Raw genomic sequence first — 27,031 nt, forward strand, 5'->3', positions numbered from 1 at the left:
CCAAGGGTCGCCCTCTCATATCAGTTGGAGAGCAGGCGGTGCAGAGGCAGGAGGGAAGACGAATGACTGGGACAGAGAGAGAGAGAGAGAGAGAGAAAGAGAGAGAGAGGGACGAGGAAGAGGAGAAGAATGGCGTGAGGACAGCGGGGAAGGCACACAGAAGGTTTGTGTGGAGAAGCACTGGGAGAGGTGAAGATGGAAAATAAAACAGTAGGCGTGAGGTTTGATTGAGCACCTGGTCTTCCCCTTTTGCATAAAATGGCTGATGAAAAAATGTGTTTTTACAGCAGCAAGGCCAGTCCTGATGGCCGCTTCACCCCTACCCCCCTCCCTCTCGTCCTCTCACTCCCTCTTCCTTTCCTCTCTCCCATTCTCCCTGTCCATTGTCAAGCTGTCCTCAGGTTGGCTGAAAGGTTGATTACATCATCTCAATCTAATTAGCTTGGAGCAAAAACATCTGTATGTTTGCTTTCCTAATGCTGATTGGTCATTAGTGTAAACAACAGAACGGCCAGAGACTGAGAAATGTGAGCACAGCCTTCCAGATCAATTTAATAACACACATTTCCTCCGGATTATTTGCCTATAGCGCCCCTGCACAGGCTGTGTTTTCTGAGCCATCACGGGAATCAATCCTCTCGCTCAGCCAAGATGGCGCCTGACAGCGGCCTGATTGAGAAAAGTTCATGAACTGTTCCTTCACTGAGCTCAGACTGACACGGATGGCTGATTGACAGATGAAACACAAAGAGACATCTGAAAGACAGAGCGCCAGCGTCCTCAAACCAGGACCCATCCCCTTCTCCTCCGTCAGCCCCACCCCTTAGACCCCACTCCCCTTCTCCTCTCTCTCCATATGTCTATGAATCTGTCACTATGGCAACCTCACCCCAGGGGTAGAGGAGGAGGGGGTTGCCTTCGTTCAGACAAATAAGCATCGCAGGGCTCGTTTATGGTGGTTTGTTTAGGGATGATAATACACTGATGAGAGGTCAAAACGTGTGTACTCGCACACATGCTCGGACGTAAGAATGTATGTTTGAGGCTCTTCATGAAGGCTGCGCGGCATCTTGCTGAGCATATGTGGTGAAGCTGCACTGCAAACATTTTGGAGGGAGAAAAGAATAACAACACATGTATTTATTTAAATTTCATCACATCACACACTTTCATGAAATGCAAATTACATTTGAAAAAAAAGGCAAGAAAAGGATGTTTTCACTTTAAAAAAATTCAAAAATATTGCAGTTTCCCGGAGAGCACACGCAGAACAGTGCTGTAAAATCAGTGGATTATATCAATGGCATCATTAGGGTAGCTGGTCCGAGGTTATAGCTGATGCCTAGTGCAGTATCAGCAAATCGGGTAAAGGCTCATTTCATTGTTTTTTTTCCCTTCACTTTATGCCTGTGTGCAACTTTTGAAAGGGCAAACTAGTGAGTAGAGAGCTGCACGGAAGAGGTCACGATCAGATCTGCTGCAGGACCATCTCGGCTGATTGTACTGATGCTGCATGATGCCACAGGGAGATGTATTCCTCCGCATGTACTGTACATGACACACACACACACACACACACACACAGCTGCAGCAGATGTCTCAGGAAACAGGGAATTTACGTATGCAACAGACTCGCAACCTTGACACACTTTCACCTCTGCGTGCATCCCTTCTCACTCTTTACCCCCCCCACCCCCTTCTCATCCTCATGATACCTTACATTGACTCAAAAGGCCTCCCCTCCCCTCCCCCACTTTCAAGAGCAAATTTCCCTTTGCAGCCAGAAGTGCTGAGTGCTGCTGTTTGCTTTGTACACAGAAATTCGCTGAGGCTGTAAGCTGTCCCCAAACATCTGCTCCCTGGAGTGGAGCAGGAGAGGAGAGGCAAGGACTGGGATTGGTGTGCATGTTGCTCCGTGTAGATCTGTCAGAATGTGTTATGTATGGATTTGTATATGTTTGCGTGTGCGCGCGTGTGAGTGAACAATTATTCAAATAAGGTGCTTTGTATCTCCTTGAGCCCTTTATTAGTAGCACCTAGGAAACAAAACACATATTTGTGTAATTGTACACAGGGCTTCCACGTATGCAGGTGCACTTCACTTCCACTTTCTTGATGTACAAATTGTTTGGTAGTCAAATACGTGAACGAACCCGATCATAAAAACTAATAGTGCATGAAAGTCTTTGCAAATGCAGAAAAAACAGTAAAATCAGACGAGCAGGGCAGAAAAACTCAAAAGGGAGGAGAGCATTCAAATGATGTGTAATTACAACAACAAACCGAGCTATCTATGAGCGCTTCACATGGAGTTAGGAAGAGCTTTAGTTGATCAATTGATTTCATTCCCCTGAGCACCGGTGAGGATATTACATGCATATTATGCATTAAGTTAATTTTAGGTCAACTTGGCATTAATTACAATGAGCTCAGAAGGAACCCACTTATATGTGTTAATTTAAAATGTAATGTAAGATACTCTGTAAGCCGCATATGTTCCTCTCATTGCTCATGCCACGCAGCGCTCCTTCCAGAGAACTGCAGCAGCTGCCCACATCAGCTAAAGAGACAATACAGGAGAAAATAGAGACTGTCAATAGCCTCATTCATCAGGACGAATACATCGCAGGTTTAAGTTTGAGATCTCAATTGGGCCGTTTTATCAAAAAACTGTAGCAGGTAACTTCACTTTTACAAATTAAGTCTGAGCTATTGTACTTCATTATTAATATGTTTCTTATTGATTTAAATGAATGAGTTAAATAAAGTAGATTTTAGAATGAATTCCAGGCAGGTGGGGGGGAGACGGGAAAGAGAAAAATAAAGGTGAGGGAAACTTTAACTTCCTCAATGTCAGGACTGCTACTACCTGTGGCAGCAACACACATCGAGCTGAGTTATTTTGGTTTTATTTCCCTTCCATTCGGCTGGGCGTTCGCTCGTGTGTGAGCGTAGCACAGCTGTCAGTCTTGTGAGCCAGCCGTACATCTTCAGGAAGGAATTACAGAAGAGCACAAATTCATCAGGGCAGAGTCACACTCAAACGCTTTCGAACTAAATGTCAGGTCTGAACAAACAATGCGGTTTGCCTTTCATCAATTGAGAGGCAAATGCTGGAGCTGCCACGGGATGAAATTAAAGTGATAGTTCACCCAAAATAAATCAAGTCTTCTTTTCACCTTCACCATATCCCTATAATTCACATTAAGTTTTTTTCTTCTTTTTTCAAATTGTTGTGTATTTCTAAATGAATCGGTTATAAAGAAGGAACGGTGATGAAGTAAGTTTGAATTTCTTTTCTTTTCTTTTTTTAAAAAGTGAGTGCACACCTGCTGCAGCACCTTCTGTGCACAGTGCAACCTGTAACATGAAGCCCTGTGGCAAGGGAACATATTTGCACAGGATGATGAAAGAGTTTCTAACAAGGTCAACATAACACACTCCTCGGCAGGAACAGTGGGAGACCTTTTTTTTTATTTGAATTAATTTCATCATCATCATTGTCTTCATCCTCCTTCTCACAACCTTCAGAGAGTGCACGCTTATTTGCATTAAAACAAGACGGACACATTTGGAGGTTTTGTTAAACATTCCACTTTGTGCTATTTTGTTTAGACAGAGGCGATCCTTAATGGTGCGTATTTTGCGTAAATGCAAATGCAAAATAAATTGGGCTCAACACATTTTTCGTCTGGCTCGCATGTAAAATCTTGCGTATCAATTACAAATGAAACTTTTAAATGATGGCACCGTCCGAAGCTCCTCCGCTGACCTTTGAGTTTGAACTCGTATTACTTTCAGTTAATATTCATGAGAGGAGCATCATAAAAGATATTGTTTGGAGGGGATTAATGTCCAAATTCCTTTAAAATTATTCAAGCAGATGTGCATGAAATATATAAGCAGCGGGCATGTAATGAATAGTTGTTCTAAATTTTGTTTATACTGCCTCTGACATGGAATCATATTAAGTGTTAAGCATGCTCCAGTAACTTTAATTTTTCAACTTTGCTATTAAAAATAGGACCGCAGTTTATATCCCAAAAACCTATTGGGTGAAAAGACTCTTTCATCCAGTTTATAAAGTGAGCCACTGGCATATTTTCTGGCTTATTAAAATAAGAGATAGGGCAAAAAAATTAGGTTAGCTCTAGGTGTAAGGGGGGGAAATGCATTATGTGGCCTGGTATGGAATTATAATATGAACAATTATCATATGGCCCTGGTCGCCCCTCTATTCAGCTCGATGAAATATTATTGTGAGGACACGCATGGAAGACCCACCACCAGAACAAAAGCGTTCCGAGTTAGTGTGTGTGGGGGGGGGAAGAAAAGAAAAGTCAGAAAGAAAGAAAAAGCTCAGACTCCCGAGGTCACTCGAATTAATGGTGCATCTTTCTGTGTGTGAGCTGCTGACCGGGTCATCGTTGTCCCCAGGCAAGACAAAGGTCAAGAGGTGAGGGGTGAACTCTGGTGTGACTGCATACATTAGCTTGGCCTTGCAGCCTCCACCTCCACTCCACTGTCTGCTTATTAGATTATTAGCAGTGTTTATCTAAAATTCCAAAGAGTACACCTGTTAAAGCTTTAATGCAGACCTAATTAATTTTGATTCAAGCTTCTTCTACTTCTTCTTTATCGTTATTATTATTATCATCATTATTATTATTAATTTTTTAATTTCTAAGCAGCTACTTTAATTCTTCTGTTGTCATTAATGTGCGGTGCCCTCCACATCCAGTGCAAACACCGCTAATTGAAAGCTAAACAAAAATATTCCCTGGCAGAGGATTAATGCGGCTGATGGCTCACGCCCTGATATTACAACAGGCGTTAACGTGACAGAAACGCATTGCGATACCGGGGAGCACAACAGTGTTTAAGGGCCGAGTTTACAATCATTTACTTTATACGAGATGAGATGTGAATCTGGAAGGAATATTTAGCTGCTCGAGCTGCTGGGCCCACGCAGCTTTTATTGGTTGATGTGCAAAACAGCACAGACAGCGTTTTATTGTCTTCCCTCCCGCATGAGTGTTCAAGCTAAATTATCATTTTCTGATGCATGTATAGGGGTAATAAAAGGCGCAACAGCTCCCGATCGTCGTGTTTCTACATTCCATTAACGCGCAGTTACAGATGCGTGCAAACGCTCCCAGATTTGTGCCTCAAATGGATGGATCACCGCGGATCAATAGCCTTAATACGGCCGGTCAATAAATCTATCAGTCAATTATGGCTTTTTAATCTCTCCGTGGAGGAGCGAGGGGAGAATTAAAACCTTGAAAAACCGGACAAAGTGCGGAACATTAAAACTCTCTGCTAAATTAGCCTCATAATTATCTGCTGCAACACATCATGTTAAAGATGTTTGTCTGCAGCAGTTGCAGCTCACTTTTAATGTAATAATAAAAGTTCTCCATAATGTCAGGAGTTTAATTGTTTAAAAGTAAAAAAAAAAAAAAAAAAAGCAATGTTATGATCTGTTGGAATAATGAGTTCAACTTCCCTTAAAAATGCATTTTCTGTACCGTGTCAATAAAAATAAACATCGTCAAATAAATAAATAAATACTCTAAACAAAACTAGGAGGCACAATAAATATATTCACGTCCAAGTCGCTTCCTGATTAAATTGCCCAACCTCAAAAAACAAACTGCCATTGTTTTCTATGGACAATTAATATCATTTTGTTTCTTCGTTTACATGGTGAAGATGGGAGCGCAATGCAATGACTCGAATTTTAATATTCAAATCAGAGCGCCAGTCTGAAGCCGGGGGAGGATGACAAATTGTTTTGACCCGTTCTTGCATGAAGAAACTTGGCATTGCGCTTCTTGCAATAAACATCCATCGCGGTAAGCAAATAAAGGTGAAGCCTGATTGAAACGAATGCAAACGGGCATCAAAACATCTGCAGGCAGCGTGCGCTCAGGAGGTCAGGGCCAGGTGTTTTGCCGGCGAGGCGGGTCCGGGCGGAGAGGGGCAGGTGTCCAGAGTCCCGGCGTGTGAGTGCGCCGCCGGCGGGTCGCAGAGCAGCCCGTCTCTCTGCAATTTCTTCTGCTTCATGCGTCTGTTCTGAAACCAAACTTTCACCTGCGTCTCGCTCAGCTGCAGGGCGCTGGCCACCTCCACCCGCCTGGCCCGCGTCAGGTACTTGTTGAAGTGGAACTCCTTCTCCAGCTCGGTCAGCTGCTTGGTGCTGAAGCTGGTCCTCGGGGCCCCGTTCAACGTGGGATGGCCATCCGTGCAGATGCTGCTGCTGCTGCTGCTGCTGCCTGCAGCCTCCACAGCAGCACCGAGGCCTGAGCCAACAATACTGAACCCACAGGTCATGGGCATCCTGGCTGGGAAGAGAGGAGCAGAAAACAGTCGTCAGGAAGATCAATGAGGTCGAACACAAAAGCAGCACAAAACCCTTCTGAATAAAATTATCCACGCCCACATCCAGGAAATACTCACAGGAAGAAAAAAAAAATCGTATTTATTTAACTTTAGCTAATGTACATTTTTCAGTTAAAACCTGCGTATAAATCCTCAGAAATTAAATCAATGTATTAAATATAGATTTGTCTGATCCCAGCCTGGTATTTTTTTTGTGATGATATGTATGGTGATGATGGTATAAATGAATATATAATCACAGGTTTGTTTGATTCTGGAGAAGTGAGTCAAACAAATATTCAAGCATTCAATAAAATGATTTCTAAGAAACTGATTTGTGGGAGCTGGCCCAGAGCCAGCGTGTTGATTTAAAGTCTTCACCCGGGAGCCATTTTTCTGTCTGCATATCAAGGATGTATTTCACCGGGCTATCAGCTTTAGCAACAGTCGAGGGGCACATTGCAAATTCTTCAGGTGCTTTAAAACGAGGGGTGATGGGGGAATTGTTTGTGTGTGGACAGAATAAGAGAAACACCTGTGCAGCAACATCCCAAAGTGCAGAGAAACAAACTGGAATCGACACTCTGAAAGATTTGAGAGTTTACATCTGCACTGTAAAGTGTGTCCGAGACCAAGTTAGAACTAAATGTGCCACTGCGTATCGCGGATATGTAGAAACAAAATGTTTGGCGATTCAAAACAACTTGGTGGAGTTTACAGTCCATTAACTGTATTCTTCAGAATCATTTATAATTTGCCTTTAGGCCCTTCTGTGTCAATGACAGTTTAACAGTTTACAGATCCGTTCAAACCCTGCATTAATGACAAATGTCTCCATTTTTTCCTCTGAGGTTTCTGGGTCACACATTAAAGTATCATCTGTGCTACTTATGTGCAATGAATGACAGGAACCGCAGCTATATCTTGATTTTTCATTGCTGACATTGTGGCTAAGTCGTCTGTGAGCTTTTGCCTGTGAGAAAATGTGCTGCTGCTGCATAATGGAGTCAGTGTGCCAGGTGTAGTGCAATGTCTCCCACCACAATTCATTGGGAGGAAGGTTAACAGGCCTCTAGCCACTTGGAAAAGCATAGCAGATGGAAAGGTCAGTTATAGGATAAATGTCGACATCTGTGTTTTAAGAAAATGAATGTCAAGTTAGGCGAGGCTGAGAATTAGAGGGCAGCGAATATGAAGAACCAATATAGAGGAACTGTACATGATTATGAACCTCAGCTTTGAGGAGTGCAAATCACATGCACATTCTGATTAATGGCTCCAAAGATAATAGAATTGATGCCGGCCAGAAGGCATAAAAGAATCAAACTAAATATTTGAGGAATGACTTGCACGCTTAAAAATAGCCAGCCAGCAGAGGGAATGGAAGGGGGCCTTCCAAGCCAAGGAGAGGGAAGAAGAAAAGGGATAGATCGATACACATTGCCTCAGTCATCTGGGCATCCAGCCCACAGTAATTCAGGTGCTGTCAAAGCATAATTGAAGAATGACGCACTGGGAGTATATACACTGAGCCAGGAGATCAGGTTACTGCAGGTCTGTGGAGGCCTTTCAACATGGAAGAATACGCGAGACTTTGTTTTGTGCCAAAACCAATACAACCTCCAGAGGAAAGCATAGTTTCACTAATGACTCTTTTACAAGTTACACAGTAGCGCTAATGAGTTACTCCTACAGATGATCCCCTTCAGAGAGATACAGAAAGAGGTTACAAAGATACTAACAGTACTGAGAGGAGTCGTCTTTGTGTGCGTGGGCGGGTGCGAGCAAATGGCTTTCTCAAGTGCACGGATTTGGATCAGATGAGTGGCTAATGTGTTTTATGAATAAAACGACTCCTAGAGCAGCCAAAGGTGCTGTTATGACCTTTCTGTCTCCCTCGGAGTGGCATCATCAGAGAAATGTTTACCCGCTAATCCGAGGTTCTGGAAGCATAGGTGTAATTGTGATCTTGTTTTTGGTATTTTTGACAAATCAAATGTCACCTATTGCTTCTGTTGCAGCAGCTTCGCGAGAAAATGTTTATCAAGCTGTGTGAATGCATATCAGTAGTCATTAATCTGCATTCTGGAGCGTGTTTTTTGACAGTTTGTGCTTGCAAATCAAACGTGCTGTCACCTTTCGCCTCTTTACCCCCGTCTTCACGAGAATTTATGTTTCACAAGCAGTATGGGTGCACGTCATTTCACCTACTAATCAGAATTTTGTATGGCAAGTATGCAAGAAGGAAATCAAAAGCTGGAAATTCTAGTTGGGTTGCCGTAACTGTGATCGAATCATGGGTGTGATGTCACATTTCGTGCAATCGGACTCCATTAAAGGTTAGAAAGGTTGAAGGTTCATGTATTTGTCACTTCATCACAGCAGGGCAGCAAAAGGAAACTGGATTTAAGTCCCTTTCTGCTACATTTTTATAGAGTGAAATTATGCAGCAGCAGAAAAATGTATCAGGCCCACATCATTTTATACACTTGAGAGGGAAATCAAACGCTAGAAATTCTAGTTGATTAGCATCACTGACGTGTTGATGTCACTTTTTGCGCAATCAGAAATCAAAAGCTAAAACTCTGTAGTTTTGTGTTTGAGTCATCGTTGCAATGTTTATGACAAACCAGACGTCACCTATTGCTTCTCTCATGGCACAGTTCTGAGATAAATGTTCATCAAGCTGTGTAAATGCACATGGCCTCTCATTAATCTGAATTTTGAAGCTTTTTTTGTGCTTGCAGATCCAACGTGTTGTCACTCGGGTTGCAGCAATACACCGGTTTCACTGCTATTGTAATGAATTCTAATACATTAGTGTTAATCTTAATATATATATTTCAAGTTTATATCAAGTCTCATGTCTGTCAGGTCATAATGTTTGATGAAATAAAAAAAAGTAAAAAAAAACAAAAAAAAAAAAAACATCTCTCCTTATTCCTTTAAGGGTCTTTTGGTAAGTGATGATAATAAGTGTCTAACATTTTAGACCATGATACAGTAAAACTGATATTTTCTGAGATGGTTTTGATGCTAATAAAATCTCAAATTGTTGCATCACTAGTCGTCACCTTTTGCCTCTTTAACCCCGTCTTTATTGTAAATTATGTTTCCTAAGCTGTATGGATGCAGCCACTGATCTGAATGTTGAGCATGACTTTGAGAGGGAAATTAAAAGCAAGAGATTCTAGGTGTTTTGCATCATGTGGTCACGTCAGAGGTGTGGATGTGCAGCAGCGTCAGATATAATGTGTCAGCTCCGTGTCATTTTATAATATAATACTAATTAGAATTTTGAGTAAGACTGAAATCAAGAGCTAGAATTGGTAGTTTTGAGTTTGTTAATCTTCCAACACTGCAGTATTTATGACAAATCAACTGTAACCTTTAGCCTCTCTTACAGCAGCTTTATGGGAAAAAGTTTATCAAGCCCTGTGAATTAGAGATTGACTGATTTGTTTTTTTCAGGGCCGATATCAATTATTAGTAACCATGGAAACTGATAGCCCATATTTTCAGAGTTTCAATATTAAGAATAATCAGTGATGAAAAGTAGCTAACTAAAATGTACTCAACTACTGTACTTCAGTGCAGCTTTGAGGTAACTGTACTTGAGTGTTTCCATTTTCTGCTACTTCATGCTTCCTCTCCACCACATTTATTTGATAACTTTAGCTACTAATTACTTTGCAGACTCAGATTGTTCAGTGTTGATAGGATACAACTAGTGACATGTAACCAGTCAGATAGTGTTGTGTTCAGGACACTGAGTTGAAAGCAGAGAGCTGACTACAGACAGAGAAAGGATGCTGCATCAGGAGCCAAAGCATCACATTTTATTCTATCGGCAATCGGATACAAAAATAATAAAATCGGCCAGGTTGATAATCTGTCGATCCTCAGTGTGAATGCATATCACTACCACGTAATGTTTTATTTTACTTAATTTCTGCTTGTAAATCAAAGCAGTGGTCACCTCCTGCCTCTGTACCACTGTCTTTAATCATGAATAATGTTTCATGAGCTACATCATCCTACACACTCACATGAATTTTAAGGGTGGAAAGAGAGGAAATCAAAACTTGGCTATTGTGGTTTGGTTGCATCATGTAACACTGCCATCGAATCAAAAGCGGTTGACGTCACATTTTGTGCACACTGACTCGATTACGCAGCAGCATCAGATATGCTGTGCATCACTTTACGTGCTAATGTGAATTTGTGCAGCGGTTTTGTGTTTGTTGCATCCATTCAGAGGAGCTGAGGCCTTCTTTTTTTTTCTTTTTTTTTTTGCCACAAACAGCTGCAGCTCTGGTCAGTGAGCATTTGGGTCAGCAGCAGCTCACAGCAGATTATGCTGTGGAGAAAAAAAAAAAAAGAAAGAGAGAGACTGGACCACCATTGTAGTAAATCTTCATCCATGTAAAATTTATGAAACCCAACCCAACTACAGTGGTCAGTCAATCAACTGACATTATTGATCAGATGAAGGATCTATATGAGATACTATAAATCACATAAAATTGAGGATTGATAGGCATTTTTCACATTAGTAGGCTATCGTATTTTCTTTTTTTTTAAAGCCTGGGATGTATTCTTCTGTGGGCTCTCTGCCCAGGACTCATCAGTCAGGGAAATGATGATCTGTGACAGCAATTATGTTAAAAAGGTGGACACATGTAAAGGTGCTGCAAACTGAAATCAATACACAAGGGCTTTCATTACAAACAGACAACTAATCAATACTCAGGGAGCACTCCGGCTCACAAGAGTAAGTTTTACTCAACTTCCTGTGAATCTGGACAGCCACTGCTCTGTTGCATTATTCAAAGGCTACTGGTTAGGAAGGGCAAGGGTAAATAATTGATCATTTTCTTTGGCTAAGCAGGCCTTTTACTGTACCCCACCCTCCTCCAGTGTACAGTCTGAATCCTGTCTGCTGCAGTAGGTGGGGCGAAAATGTTAAACAGCCTAACAGACATGAGCATGGGCACCGTTAAGGAAATAGTAACCGAGTCCTCATGTGCATATTCAAATGTGGACGTCGAGTAAACAGTTACTGCAGCCTCTCAAACCTCTCGACACGCTTTTAAAAAAATATCTAAAAAGTGAGAAATTACATGATTTCAAATTCAACTTCAGTTTCGTTGGTGACGAAGGAGAAATTGTGCCCGATGACGCACAAAACACGTCAGCTATTTTTCTCCCTTTTTTCCCAGCTTGAAGCGAAAACTTCGACCAAACTTTCGAAACTACGAACGAAAGTTCCTCGAAGCTTGACATTAAACACGAACTCATTCATCCTGATTAAATTTTTTTACGTCTCCCGGTTGCCCTCTCCCTCCTCTCGTGCTCAGCCTCCCGTGACAAAAAAAACTCACCCGCCCGGTGCTGACTCCTCTTCACTCTCATCCACTCAAAAGTTTTACTGTTTACATCCACATCGGCTCCGGCGCGGTCCGAGCCAGCCGAACTCCCCACGGCGACGTGGATCTCGGGGCCATTACGACAGTAGATCTGGAAATGTTCTGGAAGTGACCCAAAGGCGGACTGTGGCGTGTTGTCGTTGATATTTGACGCGCGGCGTCCGCGTCCTGGAGAGCCCTGCTGCTGCCCCTGCGCCCTGCGCCGCCAGGGGACACGGGACGAGTGGGGGCAGGCCGGTGTCGAGAAGCCCTCGAGAGTCTCACACGGTGGTGGAGGAGGAGGAGGAGGGTTGTCCAAAGAAGTGCACAGAGTCAAACTGTTGGGGAGAGTTAAGTACCGTGGATGCGGTGTGTTAAATCCGGAGGCTACTTCAGCCTCCAGTTCCCCCTCCTCGACACGTCTGCAGAGTTCAGGATGAGTCCTGCCGCCCAGGTCCCGGTTTATGACCTCTTTTGCTCGGCAGCAGCCCGTGAACAGAGGGCTACTCTCCCCTTCGGCCGTTAACTCTTGATAGGAAGTCATTATCACCTCTCCCCTGCATAATCATTGGACGGGCTTTCACTTCATGCCCGGCCTCTCGTGCATCCAGTAACGCATGGTCAGGCGGCTGGACGACCGTGGGGACATTCCTCAGAGGGGAAACAGCGGTCCCTGATTGATGGAGATGACGTGCCCTCCTGGTCTCGGCCAATAGCTGGACATCTCTGTCATCCGAGAGGACAACACTGATGAAGCCGAGCGAGCAAGTTGAGAAACTCACTTTTAATGGCAGGTCACAGAAAAAAACTACAAAAAAAAACAAAACACAAAGGTCCTTAAGAGCAGCCAGCACCGGACGCCTGAGGCCTTCACGGGCCTCTCACCTGCACACAGGTAACGTGTGACGCGTTAGCAGGGACCCTACACGGTTTTTTTCAGGCTCCAAAGAGAAATGTCTTTTAGGTCAAATTCTGCTATTTTGAATTATTTTTCACCACAACAATGAAAACTTTCTCTCTCCCTCCTCAAAGCTAAATTAGCATAATATAGAGCTACATTGATGTGGCTAATGGATTATGCAAAAGGCTTCTCGAAAACCCGAGGCCCTCTTTAGCAGAGGGCTTAGGTCATGTGAAAGGCACACTTAATGGGTTCAGAGGTCGTGACAGCTGGTATTTAGAAGTTCAGTGGCAGCAGATTTGTAATTAGCCTCGAACAAATACAAAAAGAAAAAGAAAGAAAACGAGAGAAATGGCTCCGAGTGGAGATCAAGAAGTTGTAGCCGACAGAGAGGACGTGTTGATCCCAGGTTGGCTGGATTAGCTGATCCCTCCGCCAGAAAATAGAGCCTGTTTTTGTTTGTTTGTACATCAGTGCACAAAAATCTGTTTTCAGCTCTGTGAATTCTTTCCCTCCTCAACACATTTGATACTTTCCATGCTGCTTTTTAAACTAAGATTCAGAGTTATTACTCCAGGGCTGTTGAGTCTCCACTGCTCCTTAAAAAAAACCCATGCAAATAAAGAAGCTTGTCTGTGTTCTTGTGCAACAGTGGAAATACAGGAGCTCAGCCCAGTGTTTCACCTCCTCAGTGCAGAAGTGAAAATGTCAGGGAGCTCCACAGTGCAGCAAGTTTTCTTCTTTTTCTATTTTTTTTCTTTTCTCCAAGTTTGGTGACCTACTTTCAAAAACACACATCGCTCAGCCTGCTCCCACACATGTGAAATAACCAGAATTGATAAAGCTGATAATATTCTGATATGCTAATGTTAGTCTCCAACTTTGTGTTGAAAATTGGTGGTGACATGAGGGTGAAACTAGTCTTCAACGCACGTGATGTTAGGGAATGTAATGAGGGAATTGTATGAGGTCAGAGTAGGGAGCATTACAATCTATTTAATTTAGTCTGTTAGCTATATTTTCTTTAGCACATTTTAATTGATCATGCCTATGCAAAGTGAAGGGGACATTGTCCCCAGAGTAGCTATTTTACTGTCTGATCTCCAAACAGTTTGATGTCTTTACCTTTCCATTGCACAAGTTTGTTCATCAGGATTAATCCCCTTTGGGAAAAACCATCTCATTTTCAAGAGGGTCATAAAATCAGATATATAAAAAATAAAACAACAGTTCAGAAGAAGACACACAGCAACTAAGAGTAAACACACACATCAGGACATTTTTCTTTATTTCTTTTCTTTTCTTTTCTTTATTAGCTGACCAACTAACTTAGGAGATGTTGTGTTAATTGTTCAACACATCCACCAGTTGCAAAGACACTTTGATAAATCACGTTTAATTTTTATAAAATCTTTAATCAATCTTCATGTCATTGCAAAATATCACCAAAGACGAGCAAATATGTTGAAATTATGTAGCTCCACTTAATTAGTTATTATTAAGAATTCATTTTTTTTTTGATTATTTTTTTTACAGCATCCTGTATAATCAATCAATAACATAATGATTAATTCATTTAATAAATTATGTAATTATTATTAACAGTAATAATCATTATCATTATCGTGATTATTATCATTATTATTATTATTATTATTACAGTTGACTGTACAGATCCATAAATGTCTAATGAAAACTTGCAGACTTCAAAAACTATCAGTTCCTGTTCTTATCGTTTTTTTGTTTGAACAATACTTCCTGTGTCTTCTTAAGTCTGCAGTAATTACAAAATAATTCAGCGTAATGAACAACTTCTAACCGCATTCTTACAACACAGAAATATGGTCCCAGCTGTGGGAGTTAATGGGATTCTACAGGCAGCGATGTGCTGAATGACTGAGTGCGATATATCCCTTCTCTCCATGCATTTGCAGCGCGCGCTGATCCATCTTCATGTCAGCTCGGAGGTTACTCAGGGTTCACGCGCTAGCTTGTTTCTCTCCTCCACACTCAATAAATAAATCTCTGCAGCTTTCTGTTTACCGCCTGAATATAAATTTGTTTGCAGTCGATCGAAGACCTGTGCGGAGGTATTAGAAATTGTATTTCTGTAATGGCTTTCAGCAGAGGAGGGGAAGGGAGGGATTGCAGAGAGGAGGGGAGAGAAAAAAAAGGAGGAAGAAGAAGTACAAGAAGAAGAAGAAGAAGAAGAGGGGGAAAAAACAGGTGTGAGCAATCTCTGCTCTCCCCTCGTATGCAAACGAATTTTTTAAAAATGCAGCAGCCTCAGCCTATTACAGCCCTCGGATGTATTCAAATTACATCTCAAAACCAAGTAACCTTTTTATCTTGTAGGACGAGGAGAGCGATCCGTGTTTGTGCCATATGTTTGATTAGCATATTTTGGAGTGTTGTTCCACATCACTGCCCAGCACCTTTATGCAACAGAAGTTATATGATCACATAAAGCAAAGCAAAACAAACACACACACACACACAAAAACCCAGCAACCCACAAGTGATCTGGAGCTCCTTCCTCTGGACAGCTTGTTTCCCCTAAACCACAAATTCTGCCTGAGATGGTTTCAGAAATAATCATGGATCCTGCCAACCTGAATTTGATTCCCCTCAAACCAAACTCTGCACGGCATTTAACGCAAAGGCATCCACTTAACACCCAGTGCAGGCATTTTCCATCATGACCACTATTGTCTGTGTTGTTTTGACTGGGGGTGAGGTAAACATTGGCAGCCCTTGGGTGGCTGTGTCAGGAGAGGAGAGTATATTGACTGATGCTAATTTGTTTTGCATCCATGCTCTGATGTGTGTCAATAGGCACTCGAGGGCTCTGGGATCAGCTCGGTCCGTGCTCGGATTACCTCAGCGGTTTGAACTGAACCCCTCGTCCCGACAATGTTGACACCAGACCCCTCCAACACTGTCGGGCCTCATTATACATCAGCTCTTGACCCTCACAAGACTGGGAATTAGCCAGCGCTGACAGGCGACTGTCACCACCAGCCAGAGAGGTCACTGGCGTTAATGCAGTTCCAGGACGGGAAGATGACAGCTATCCATGCCATGTTTATAGAGCTCGTGGCTCGTCAGTGATAGAGCTGTAGGGACAAAAAGACACAGAGCAAGAGAGGGAGAGAGAGACACACAGATATTCAAGTGTGCCACATTGACCGGTTGAGAGATGGCTATCTGTTTGATTGATAGAGCATGTCTGCGTTTCTCAAATATTGACATTTTTGAAAAATAGTGATGTCAGATGTAAGGTTAAGCTCAGCCCACACACAACCCAGGGAATACCACCTGAAAACAGAAAAAAAAACCATCCATCCAATCAAACTGTGAAATTCTAATGATTGTCCTTTGCTTCGTTGCTGAATTGTATGAAATCTGTCACAGCACATGAACCGTAATCATAAATCCAATGCAACTACTGTGCAAATGGCCAGGGACATTACAGATAACTGCATTCTGCACGGGCTCAACAGTGTGACAATGAAGCAATACCTTGCTAATACCAGGACTTTTCAACAATAGCCTGTAGTATGTACTGCAGCACTTCACAGCTTCAGTGAGCCAAGAGGCTTCGAGTCGGCAGAATCCCAAACATCATGACAACAAGCCATCAGTCATCTTCCCCCCAAGCTGCTGTGCACACTTGTGTGTTTCCGTAGTTCTTACTGTGGGAAATGAGCAGGGTTAAACATGAAACAGGAGGAAATGTTCATCATTGCAGCACACTCTGTAATATTCTCCCTCGTACAGCATTGTTTTCACTGCAGGGAAAGAGGAGGAGTGGGTTTTTAGATCTTTTTCTTGTTGCTTAAACATCCCCTGCTTGTTCACACTGCAGATCAGGAGTCGACTGTGCATGCTAATCATGGTTAATAGCAGAAGGCTGATAGAAAAATGACACTGTATTAATAAAGCACTAATCTCCTGTTCTGTGCAGGAGGGATGATTGCTGCAGTCCAAACAGGAAAGAAAAACCTGTGTAAAATCCTCATGAAGGAGATATTTGATATGAACACTAGTATGTTTTAATTCCATTAAAGAAGCTTTAAGGTTGCTAACATCATCTTATATCTCACTGCCTGACGGTCCGTGTCGGCTTGTTCCTGCTCTGCATTTGAAGCTGTATGATGTTTACACTGAGTGAAATATTCAAACCCAAGACTGCATGAATTTTGTGGCGGCATATTCCATCAAATGGATATATCCTCGATGTCTTGTGCATCACTTTATACGCATTCCCCCCAAATTCAGGCTGACATATTTTGTATCTTTGGAAACTTTGGTCTCTCCAGTAGAATTCAAAATAAAGTTATCGGCTCAGAACAACATTTGGCTGCACGGCATGAGTTATTGCTGTTTCAGAAATGTTTAGTTTTAACAAATGAGGTTCAACAAGGATTCTTGCAGTCAGTAAAATAAAAATGCCAGTCTTGTGTGTCCCTGTGTAACCCTTGTGTTCTGTTGTTGTTGGCTTTTCTTTTTTCATTGTTCACCAACAGCTGCATGTATAAATATAACAATGGTTTTTACTCGTAACATATTTGTAAGGCATAATTAAAAATATACAATGTGCGACAGACTTGTTTTTGCAGAAAAAAGTATAATTGCTACATTAAAATCCTGAAAATTGTACATTCTCCTTTGCCCTCATTAAAAATTCCTGAATATGAATGTGCATATATTTAATTTTTTCAGTTAACAAGTTTGACAGCTGGACACAAAACGTTTCCTATGTCACTGTAAAGTCCATTCTCAGCGTGCGTGTGTGTGTGTGTGTGTGTGTGTGTGTGTATACTGGAGGTTTCAGTTTTTCACATCGCACTTGTGTATGCTGAATATTCGACCAGGATTGACTTCCAAACCTTTTGTGATGTCACAAATGCTGCCTTTAGCCCCACCTCTTCAGATCTCATTTTCAGTGAGCAAAGAGAAAATTTGTGAACAGCCATCTAGTGTCAAACTCAGCACATACCACCTTCTACACAGTGAGGCTCAAACATTCAAATGTAAGAACAAGAAGAAAGACATGTTTTTGATTGAAAGGGACTTTAAATACCTTGGATTTATTATTGAATTATTACAGCAAAATATGTAGGAGAGTATTGAAGTGGTTCCAGTGGCCACAAACTGGGGTTGCAACAAGACAAGGACAAAGAAATAGCTTATGTGTCTCATAAATGTTATATTAGCTATCCATTATAACATATAAATTCATTTTGGTTGTCAAAAAGTCATCCTCACACAAACATGTGGTTTTCTATCCTACACAGTGATACAAATTTTCTAAATTTTGCTGCAAACACTCGGAGCATTTTACAACACTTATTAAAATGTAACACCATTGTACCCATAGGTCAATTTAAAACCATGCTCTCAATGATTCTTCAGGATTTTAATAAAAGGTTCACTTTGTGTGTTGTATGCTATAGTCCATATGCATGAACAAATATAAACCCATTTTGCTTGCTAGTTTTTGTGCTGCACACTCTTGAAACCTTTTACAACACCCATTACAGTTTATCTTACAGTACATAATTCTACCTAAAGGTCAATTTAACAATGTCATGTACAAATTATTAAATGTAACAGTTATATTTGTTGTTGTTACTCTTAAATAAGTAAAGTCATGCTCATAACAACAGAAGTTATATTTAAGGAGGTATGTAAATATCTACTGCAGTGGACACAGTGAAATTATGGTGTCCCTCAATTCTCATGAAACCAGACCAGTTTTCAAAATGAGCCATGATAAAAATATTTTTGACCGGATAACAATATTACTTTTCTTGCATCTTTTTCTGTGACTGTTCTCTTAATTAACAGTTGTTCAAGAGGTATGTGGTGTATCTTGTCCTTCCTCTGCAATTTTTGATTTGCTATACCTCAAAATGACAAAGAGATTCAAGGATGATTATCAGTTTGGGGACAGAGCTTTGAAGGTCGACCGTCTGGTTATTGGCACATGGAACTCCGACTTAAACTGTTAAAAATGGTTTTGTGTATTGGACAGCATGCATGAAAGGGTTAAAATCATGATTTCAAACTCTGTGTCTGTAGTTTTTGTCTTCACATCACTGAAAATGAGGCAAATGTATTTGGAATTACAGATATAAAGCTACATTTACAGTTTACATATACACAGTTAAAGATAAAACTCCATACGTTAATTCATAATTTACATCTGGATCTCTGAGACGACAAACAGAACTGATGTATGTAGACTTGTGAAACATGCTGTCACTTCAAAATCATGTTCATTAGCAACTCTAAGATTTGAAGATACATGAGGTATCAAGGACATATCACGATGTTTGAGCTGTGGAAGAGGGCTAAACAAAAATCACACAAATATCCGTATTCTGTATTCACAAACTATGTTCATGCTGGTGAAGTTATTATCTTGATGTCCTCAGGTGTCTGTGAGATTCTTCCACATCACTTTATATAAGAAACCACCTAAAGAAAGTGTGCATTGATTGGACTCTTTGTGATGAAGCCATTGGGTGTTAAATACTTCTCGAGCAATCGATAATGGTCAACATGTGACATTTAGCAGGGCGACTGTTGTGATTACAAGTTCATTCATTTAACTGGAGGCAACAGTGAGCAGAGCAGGTGACTCTCTCACTGTGCACAGCTCCGCTCACCACAGCTGAGACAGTTTCATCACCAACTTACCTTTTTATTGTCACCGATCATCCTTAACTGGGAAGCATTTAAAATGTCATTGATCTTGATAATGCCGTGCCGTAATATGACAGTAACAGTTGTATGAGATTCAGGAAGTCAAATTTCCAAGATAGATGAGTCGTAGCAGTTGAGTTATAATCCATCTACCTGAGTAATGCCCGGGCTCTGTTCCACATGAGGGAGCAGACAAATAAATAAAACCCATAAAGGTGACACAGGAAATTGATACTTAACAATCATCTTGAGCAACAAGCACCTGGAGAGACGGGTGGGCAGCAGTTAGTACTGTGGAGGGAAAAGGCTGAGAAGGTTAATAGGTCATAAAAAGAACAAAAGCTCCTAAAGGCCGGGCATAAAAGTTCAGGGTTTTTCTCAACAATGGACCAAAGTATAATGTTTGACAGCCACACTCTGGGCATGTTCTACTTCTCTTATTTTATTCATACAAAACATTCAATTCTCATAAAACAAATCCCTGAAAAGAAAAAAAAAACTGTAAATGATTGATCTTAAACTCTCACACTGTGTTCATCCCAGTTGTTTCTTAGGAGCAGATGTCTGATGCACAAGTTTCTGTACACACTGTGAGGAAAAAAATGCCAGTACCAGAAATTCACATCATTCACATTAGTCTCTGTTGATGTCATGAACTCGGGCAGGTCAGCGGAAAATGAATTATGGCACCTTTTTAGTGTTTTTATCCTACAGTCTGTCATGTTTTAATTTACCCCACAATGATCTTGAACTCTCGGAGCACAGTGAGGTGCAGAACAGAGTGAGCATCAATCCAAGCCCATCAAAACTAAAGGCACATAGCAGATCTCCACTCCAGTGAATTATGCTTTATTCCCCAAACTCTTCTTCATTAGAGACTTTTCCTGCTGTCCACTGATCCGTCGTGTGACATATGAATAACCATTAAGTCACTGTATACAACAACTTAATATAACATATTTACAAGAGAATATGAATGCTGATTAAGAAAAACGACAAAATACAATCTTATAATCAGAGATGGAATGTAACTAGGTAACAAAACTTGTAGAAACAGTGGCGCACTGGTGAAGACTTGTTTGACTCAAGTGTGTTTTCATGGTCATATTTTTTTGTGTGGTTGTAACATTTTGTATTTTTGTTTTACGTGTGTTTTTACAATTCACACATTTTACCGTGCCTCCTCCTAAGTTTCTGTGTGTTTCCCTGTTAAAATATTTTTCGGGGTGAGTTGCTCTTTACCAGATTGAGAACTGAAGGACAGAGAGTGTCTGCTGTACAGATTGTAAAGCTCCCTGAGGCAATATTGTGATTTGTGATTCTCGGCTATATAAATAAGATTTCACTCGACCTGCATTGTACACAAATATTTTTATTCTGTCAAATGATGCCTGTTAAATCATTTTGACATGTTTGTTATTTCGATAATTCTACATGGCAGAATGAACTCAAATTCAACCTGAACGATGATGTTTTGAAGAATGTCAGCTCCAGTAAATTAATGCAAAGTTGGGTTTTTCATTTGGTTTTGTCTTTTCTTGGCTTCCTGAACTTTACCTCATCTTCAGAGGTTCATAGGAGATTAAGTTTGTGGATTGACCCATGAGATGGTGTTTTATGGTTTCAGGTTTGATGTAAAGTCTGTTGTATATAGTACTTCACCGCAACACATTTGGGATGATTCCTTAATCACTATATAATGAGGTGGATCTCACTCTTCTTGTGCTCCGATGAAGCCTTGTGTGCCAAAGTCTCCTCTTTAATGAACATAAAAATAAACAAAAATGGTAAATAGATAGATGGGAAACTAAGGCCAAAACATTTAAAGTTCATCCCAAGTTACAAAGTGTTGTGAAGTTTGTCAGACATTGAGATTAATTATTGACAAGATTCAATTATAAGATATTTCAGAGACATAGGTCCATATGGAAATAATAAATACAAGGACAACATAACAAAGCTGTAAATCAATTATATCTGCAGGGATAAAAACAGACACAGTAAGAATCTGTGTCATTCTGTGTAAACTCAGTGATGGCCATTATGTTGACACAAACATTTGCACATTAAATTCTTCAACACAGCATTAAAGGTGTAAACATTTTTGGTCACAGATATCATCTCTGGGGCTTGAGCAAGACTGTCACCCTTGATTGTCTGCTTTACTAAAACTGCACCACAATTGAGTACAGTAGCTTCTAGAAAGAGTAATTATAACATTAAATATGTGCATTAAATGTAAAATCAAAGATAGCTGATGAAGACCCAAAGCCAACCAGTGTGTAATCAGTAAGAAGAAGAAGGGGCTGAGAGGATTTTGGGGTCTCAGCATCAGATTAGATACTAAACAGGCCGAGTTTAAACACTGGTAAGAGAAGGGGCTGTCACATTCTCTCATTTATTATGATGATGATCATTTATTTCCACCGATATGATCCCCATATAATGAACAGAATCACTACATCGTAATATAAGACTCCAGGAGACACCAGCAGCTTCCAGTGATGGTAACACGATGAGCTCCGGGCTTTACATTTGTTGACTGCAGGGGCAAACGCTTTGTGAGACACTTAAAGCAGCACGTCTTTGTTAAAGACACAGCAGTTCTGTTTTCATGGCAGCTTAAGAAACGTCTTGATGCAGAGAGCATTTTTCAAGCCTAACCCCAAAATCAGTTTCACAACAGCTGCAAATGGAACAGAGCTACATCAGTCACTGTAAAGGACATAACGCACAAAATTCTCAAATTAATGATGGACCGTAACCAAAGCTGGTTTCATGGCACCACGGCTGGCGTCATTTATCACTTCAAAGATCCACTTAATGCGCCGCTCCAGTCTGATCAAAGCCCAGATTTTTAAAACAAAACATGGAGGGATTTTAGGCTTTTGCAGATCTTCCCCCACCCCCCCCACAAACAGATGTCATCGAACGAGGGGGGGTCAAGTGAGCAAAAAGGAAATAATGACTTTAGTTGCTAACTAGGAGTGAGAACAACCGGCTAACTTAATGTTGTAATGTTCCCCCTTGCAGTGGGGCCCATGGAGGGGGGCTTTTGTTGACCCTTGGGGATCCCCCTTGACCCCAGCCACAGAATTACTGCACTCCAGTGTGTAGATCCTCCTGGCTTTAGCGTCTGGAGGGAGAAAACCAGAGGTAAAGGTCCTATTGAGCCTCAGCACCATTAACACCATAAATCACTTGGCATATGCAAGAATCTCAGGAATCCAACACAGTCTGCTTCTTCCTTTTCCTCACAGTCCCCCCACTTTCTGTCTCTTTGCAGGCGAACGTATTCGAAGTGGAGAGCCTTTTTCTTTCCTCGCTCTCGCCTTTATTACTTTTTTCTCTTAAATTACCCAGCTGTCACCACCTCTTTGATACAGATGTGGTGCAGAGACCTTATTTTATTTTATTCAAAAATCAGAGTTATAGCTGCTGTATAGCTCCCAGGACACCTACTGAGACCTGCTGAAAATGGTGTCAAATATTTACCAAATGACAGCTGATCCATGGACTGATTAGCTGATAAATTAGGAGCAGGAAGTCATTCTATCCAGGACCACTAGGGGATCAGCTTCCTCGTTATACCTTCCCCCCATTTCATAGCTGTCAGTGGTCCTCTGTGACAGCTCATTTACAGTTAGGCTTCTGATATAAAACTGTCAGCATGTCCAAGAATTTGTGCTGCAGTTCTATTTGGAATATTGATACTCCGGCTCACATTATCAACTTCTTGCTGTCTATCTTTGAAGTGCAATACTGCCGAGACCCAGGAGAACCTGTGACCCACTTCTGTCAAATAAACACATAATGCCCCCCGTGTGCATAATTTAGCTCAGCGAGAGTCGAAATATTTTGGAAATCAAAAATAGCGAGAGGAAAATAATGTTTCCATGACATCATTTACATTTGAGAATCCGTGTGTCACAAAGGCGCAAGGGACGCTGTTATAAAACAAAGTCCCCTCATTGTTCTTTAAGATAATATGTTGTCATTAGTGATTGAACCTCATTGGTCTGCTGTGGCCTATGGGCTGCTGGAAGGGTTTCTGAGCTACACAACTAACATGCCCCCTGAGAGGGAGGCCAGCCCCGACTTGCAGCATTACAATTTGGCTATTGAAAAGGCAAGGGGTTGGGAAGGAGGAGGCAAGAGCTCTTGTCATGGTGCCCAGTGGGTTCAGAGCTTGTGGTTGGAGTGCTGGAAAGACTGCCTTGTCTCGGTGATTAATGGCGGGGAACTCGGAGGCAGGAGCGAGGGAGAGAGGCTTATGTGGCAAGATTGTGCAACTTGAATGCACAATACTGTAGAGTTTTCAATGAATCTAAAGCATGCCTTAATTTGATTACAGAATCCCTCTCAACCCCACCCCCACCTTTCCCGTTTGGGATCTAATCCAAGAATCCTTAATCATGAAACACCGCTGGAAAAAAAAATGTAATTCTAATCAGCGATGAATAGGGTAAACATTGTACAAGAGCTACAGTTTTCCCAAATGCATTCATTAAGCGTGTACAGTATGTGACATCTCAATTAATCAGGGAACGATATCAAAGATTTTTGCCGTGTCCTTTAATGGCTTTAACAAAAATATAACATCATTCAATATGAACATTACTCTGCTCATTTCACAGTTCAAACCATTTTACACAAATGACCTGCATGATGAAAAAAGAGGCCTAGTGTGACACTTAGAAAATACAACCACTTAGCTATTATCTGCCAACAGAGGGAAATAGAAAAACTCACTCAAAGAACAACTCCCACATGCATTAAACATGCAACGACAAGACGAATGCGAAACAGCCACGAAAATTACTGCAAAACATCGTGTAATTATTAATTGCCCGAATGTCTTGTGCATGCTGTACAATATGAAGACCTGCAGCCTTCAGTTACCGAGCCTGAGAAACATAAATGATATCACTGTAGCTCTCCTTTAATTAAGACATGTTCACATAGTTTAATTAAAATGTTTCATGAATGGTGAACGGGTGTGTTCAGGGGGTTTCAGCGCAGGGATGCTAATCAGACATCCTCCAGTCTTTCATAAGTCAGTGAAAGTGGATGTATCATTGAGATTTTGATGAGCACAGGAGGGATGGCCATTACGGGGCCCTAGGGCCACTTTGAAATGCCAGCATGGTGATGACTATCTGCGCCTGTACAGGAGGGCGGCGGGCCATTTGCAACAGATGGAAGTACGCAGCTCAGATGGGGCAGGTCTGCGGGGTGAACACACTGACCATCAAACAGAGAGGAGGACATGGGAGCATAATCCATGAAGTGCAGCTCTGAGGAGGAGGAGGAGGAAGTTCTAACAGCACATGGAAACCCCAGGAGGTCCTCACAGGGAGACGACTGGGACGAACCCGCCGCCTTTCCGTTCCTGTGCTCCTTCTTGTACCTCATCCGGCGGTTCTGGAACCAGATCTTTACCTGGCGGTCGGTGAGCCGCAGCCCGGCGGCCATCTCCAGCCTCCGGGGTCGACACAGGTAAGGGTTGTAGTGGAACTCCTTCTCCAGCTCCAGCAGCTGGCTGTTGGTAAAGGTCGTCCTTTCTCTCCTGACGCCGAGCCTTCCTGATGTAGAAGGAGGCACATAAAGAAGATAGAGCTGTTAAAAGCCATAAAGTCTATTCCGCAGAAGGACCACAAGTGCCAGCTAGGCCCACGTTAAACCTCAGCCAATCAACCTGGGACAAAGTAGGGCCCTCAGCTCTTCCTGTGTATTCAGTCATGCTTGAGACAGTATACAAGACTGGCTGTCTACGGTGTCATGTGTTCAGGGGAAAGTTAGCTCCCGACGAAGCAGTCTGGGGGAAACATCTGACGCCACTACGGCTGCCTGACAGGCCACATTAATCACGACTACACACGGAAGCAGACCTGTCAAATCCCCATCTCAGTCACCTAAAAGGTACCTTGGGACCACCACTGAAAATAACCGCCATTAGAGATTCCATTTGACATGTATATGAGCGATACAAGGGGCCTGTTGATAACAATATGACATGCAGGGGTTAATGGGTACTTAATAAGGCCTAGAGTGACCTTAGGGGGAAAACTGCACTTAACCACCCCGAGAGCTTCCTTGTTAAGTGCGAGATAGTGATGCATCAGCATTAGGAGTGACTAAAATAAACATTTCATGTGTTTTATATATTCCGTGTTGTTATTATTTTCTCTTTCTGTGTTTTTTTCTGTTCTTTTCATAAAATGTACCAGACCAGATCTGCAATGACTAGAGGATCAATCGATTAGTTGATCAACAGAAAATGTGTTTTTTGATCATTTTTGATAACTGATTAAACATTAAGATACATTTCTTAAGCAAAGATGTCAGTTCCAGCCTCTTAAAAGTGAAGATTTCATGCTTTTCTTTGACATTTTTGATAGGAAATGAAGGGTCTATGGGTTTTCCACTGTTCGTTCAAAAGATGCAATTTGAAGACGTCACTTGGGACTCTTTTACAAAAAATTTTGACACTTATGGACTGAGCAATTTATCAATAAAAAATGAAAATAATTAGCAGTTAAATAAAAATTATAATAATGAAAATCATTGCTTGTTGCAGCCCTGTGAATACTCAATTATAAGGACAGAGGTAATAATCGACTGAACAGATCATAAACTGATGTTATTTAGATCCTCATTTGCAAATGAGTGTCTTAAAAGCAGCTTTTGTGCAGCCTGCTCACTGCAGCTTTCTGTTTTGAACTTTGCCTACAGGCTTGGAAAAATAAGACACTTTGGGACAATTGTGTGATAGTTCTGCAACTTTAACACTCATTCATAGATAAAGTAAACTAATAGAGAAGAGAGCCCACAGATCTGATGAACTTCATGTGCATCATAAATGATGGAGGTGACACGTCAGACATGACTTTGACTCGCTCTGTTTGTACATTTCTGGGCTGAATGTTTCTTTAGGTGCAGCGATGTGTTCAGCGTCTTCATGCAACAAAAAGTTTAACTGCTAAGGTCAGATTATCAGTTTGTCAGTGTTTGAGATAAACATTCAATGCACACATTTGGATAGATGGATTCAACCCAACAGAGCACTTAATGAAGACTGTGTCAACAGCACTTTGTGCTCAGTTATAGCTCTCAAATAAAAGATAATAAACAAAACCAGAGTTACCAGATTTTTCAGAGTCAGTGGTCCGTGGATTCATCCAGGGAAACATTACTCCTGAGCGGCAGATGGTGAGTAGACTGCAGCTTCTGCTCTTGATGTCCAGCTTGCCCTTGGCATGGCAGTGAACCAGAGGCTCCAGTGGGCGCTGAAACTGTTCACCTGGGTTCAACCTGGAACTGACATGAGCAGAGGAGGTCATGTTTTGCTGATTAAGTTCTGCTTCTTGGCCTCCACCACCTCCTCCTCCTCCTCCTCCTCCTCCTCCTTCTTCATTGCATCCCGCGTTCAGTTTTGGCACTTGTCCAGAGCTCATAGCAAAACTGTTGCCATGCAGCTGCAGTGGGAGGGCAGACTGTTGGGGGTCCATGGACCCAGCTCATCAAACTGTCTCAAATATAAAACCAGGAATCCCTCAGCAGCAGTAAAGACTAGGACTTCTGTCTGTCTAATATCCGATCACAATTAACCTGAATGTGTAAA

General features: G+C 41.6%; 2 protein-coding genes and 1 long non-coding RNA gene across 3 annotated transcripts; 1 reads left to right on the plus strand and 2 right to left on the minus strand.

Annotated features, from left to right (window-relative positions):
• Positions 1-1,125: 1,125 nt before the first annotated feature.
• hoxc1a (homeobox C1a) lies at positions 1,126-12,346 on the minus strand. Its single transcript, XM_030421948.1, has 2 exons — positions 11,769-12,346; positions 1,126-6,347 (listed from the first exon to the last, which is right to left on the minus strand). The coding sequence occupies exons 1-2, from the start codon at positions 12,334-12,336 to the stop codon at positions 5,932-5,934; spliced, it is 984 nt and encodes a 327-aa protein (XP_030277808.1). The 5' UTR covers positions 12,337-12,346; the 3' UTR covers positions 1,126-5,931.
• Positions 12,347-12,391: 45 nt separating this feature from the next.
• On the plus strand, positions 12,392-17,394 carry LOC115584494 (uncharacterized). The gene is made up of 2 exons (XR_003984545.1): positions 12,392-12,687; positions 15,529-17,394. It is a non-coding gene; the product is annotated as an uncharacterized LOC115584494 (long non-coding RNA).
• Positions 17,395-23,963: 6,569 nt separating this feature from the next.
• LOC115585092 (homeobox protein Hox-B3a-like) lies at positions 23,964-27,031 on the minus strand. The gene is made up of 2 exons (XM_030423185.1): positions 26,555-27,031; positions 23,964-24,992 (listed from the first exon to the last, which is right to left on the minus strand). The coding sequence occupies exons 1-2, from the start codon at positions 26,916-26,918 to the stop codon at positions 24,529-24,531; spliced, it is 828 nt and encodes a 275-aa protein (XP_030279045.1). The 5' UTR covers positions 26,919-27,031; the 3' UTR covers positions 23,964-24,528.

The sequence above is a fragment of the Sparus aurata genome, chromosome 7, assembly GCF_900880675.1.
Source record: "Sparus aurata chromosome 7, fSpaAur1.1, whole genome shotgun sequence".
Taxonomy (NCBI): Eukaryota; Metazoa; Chordata; class Actinopteri; order Spariformes; family Sparidae; genus Sparus; species Sparus aurata.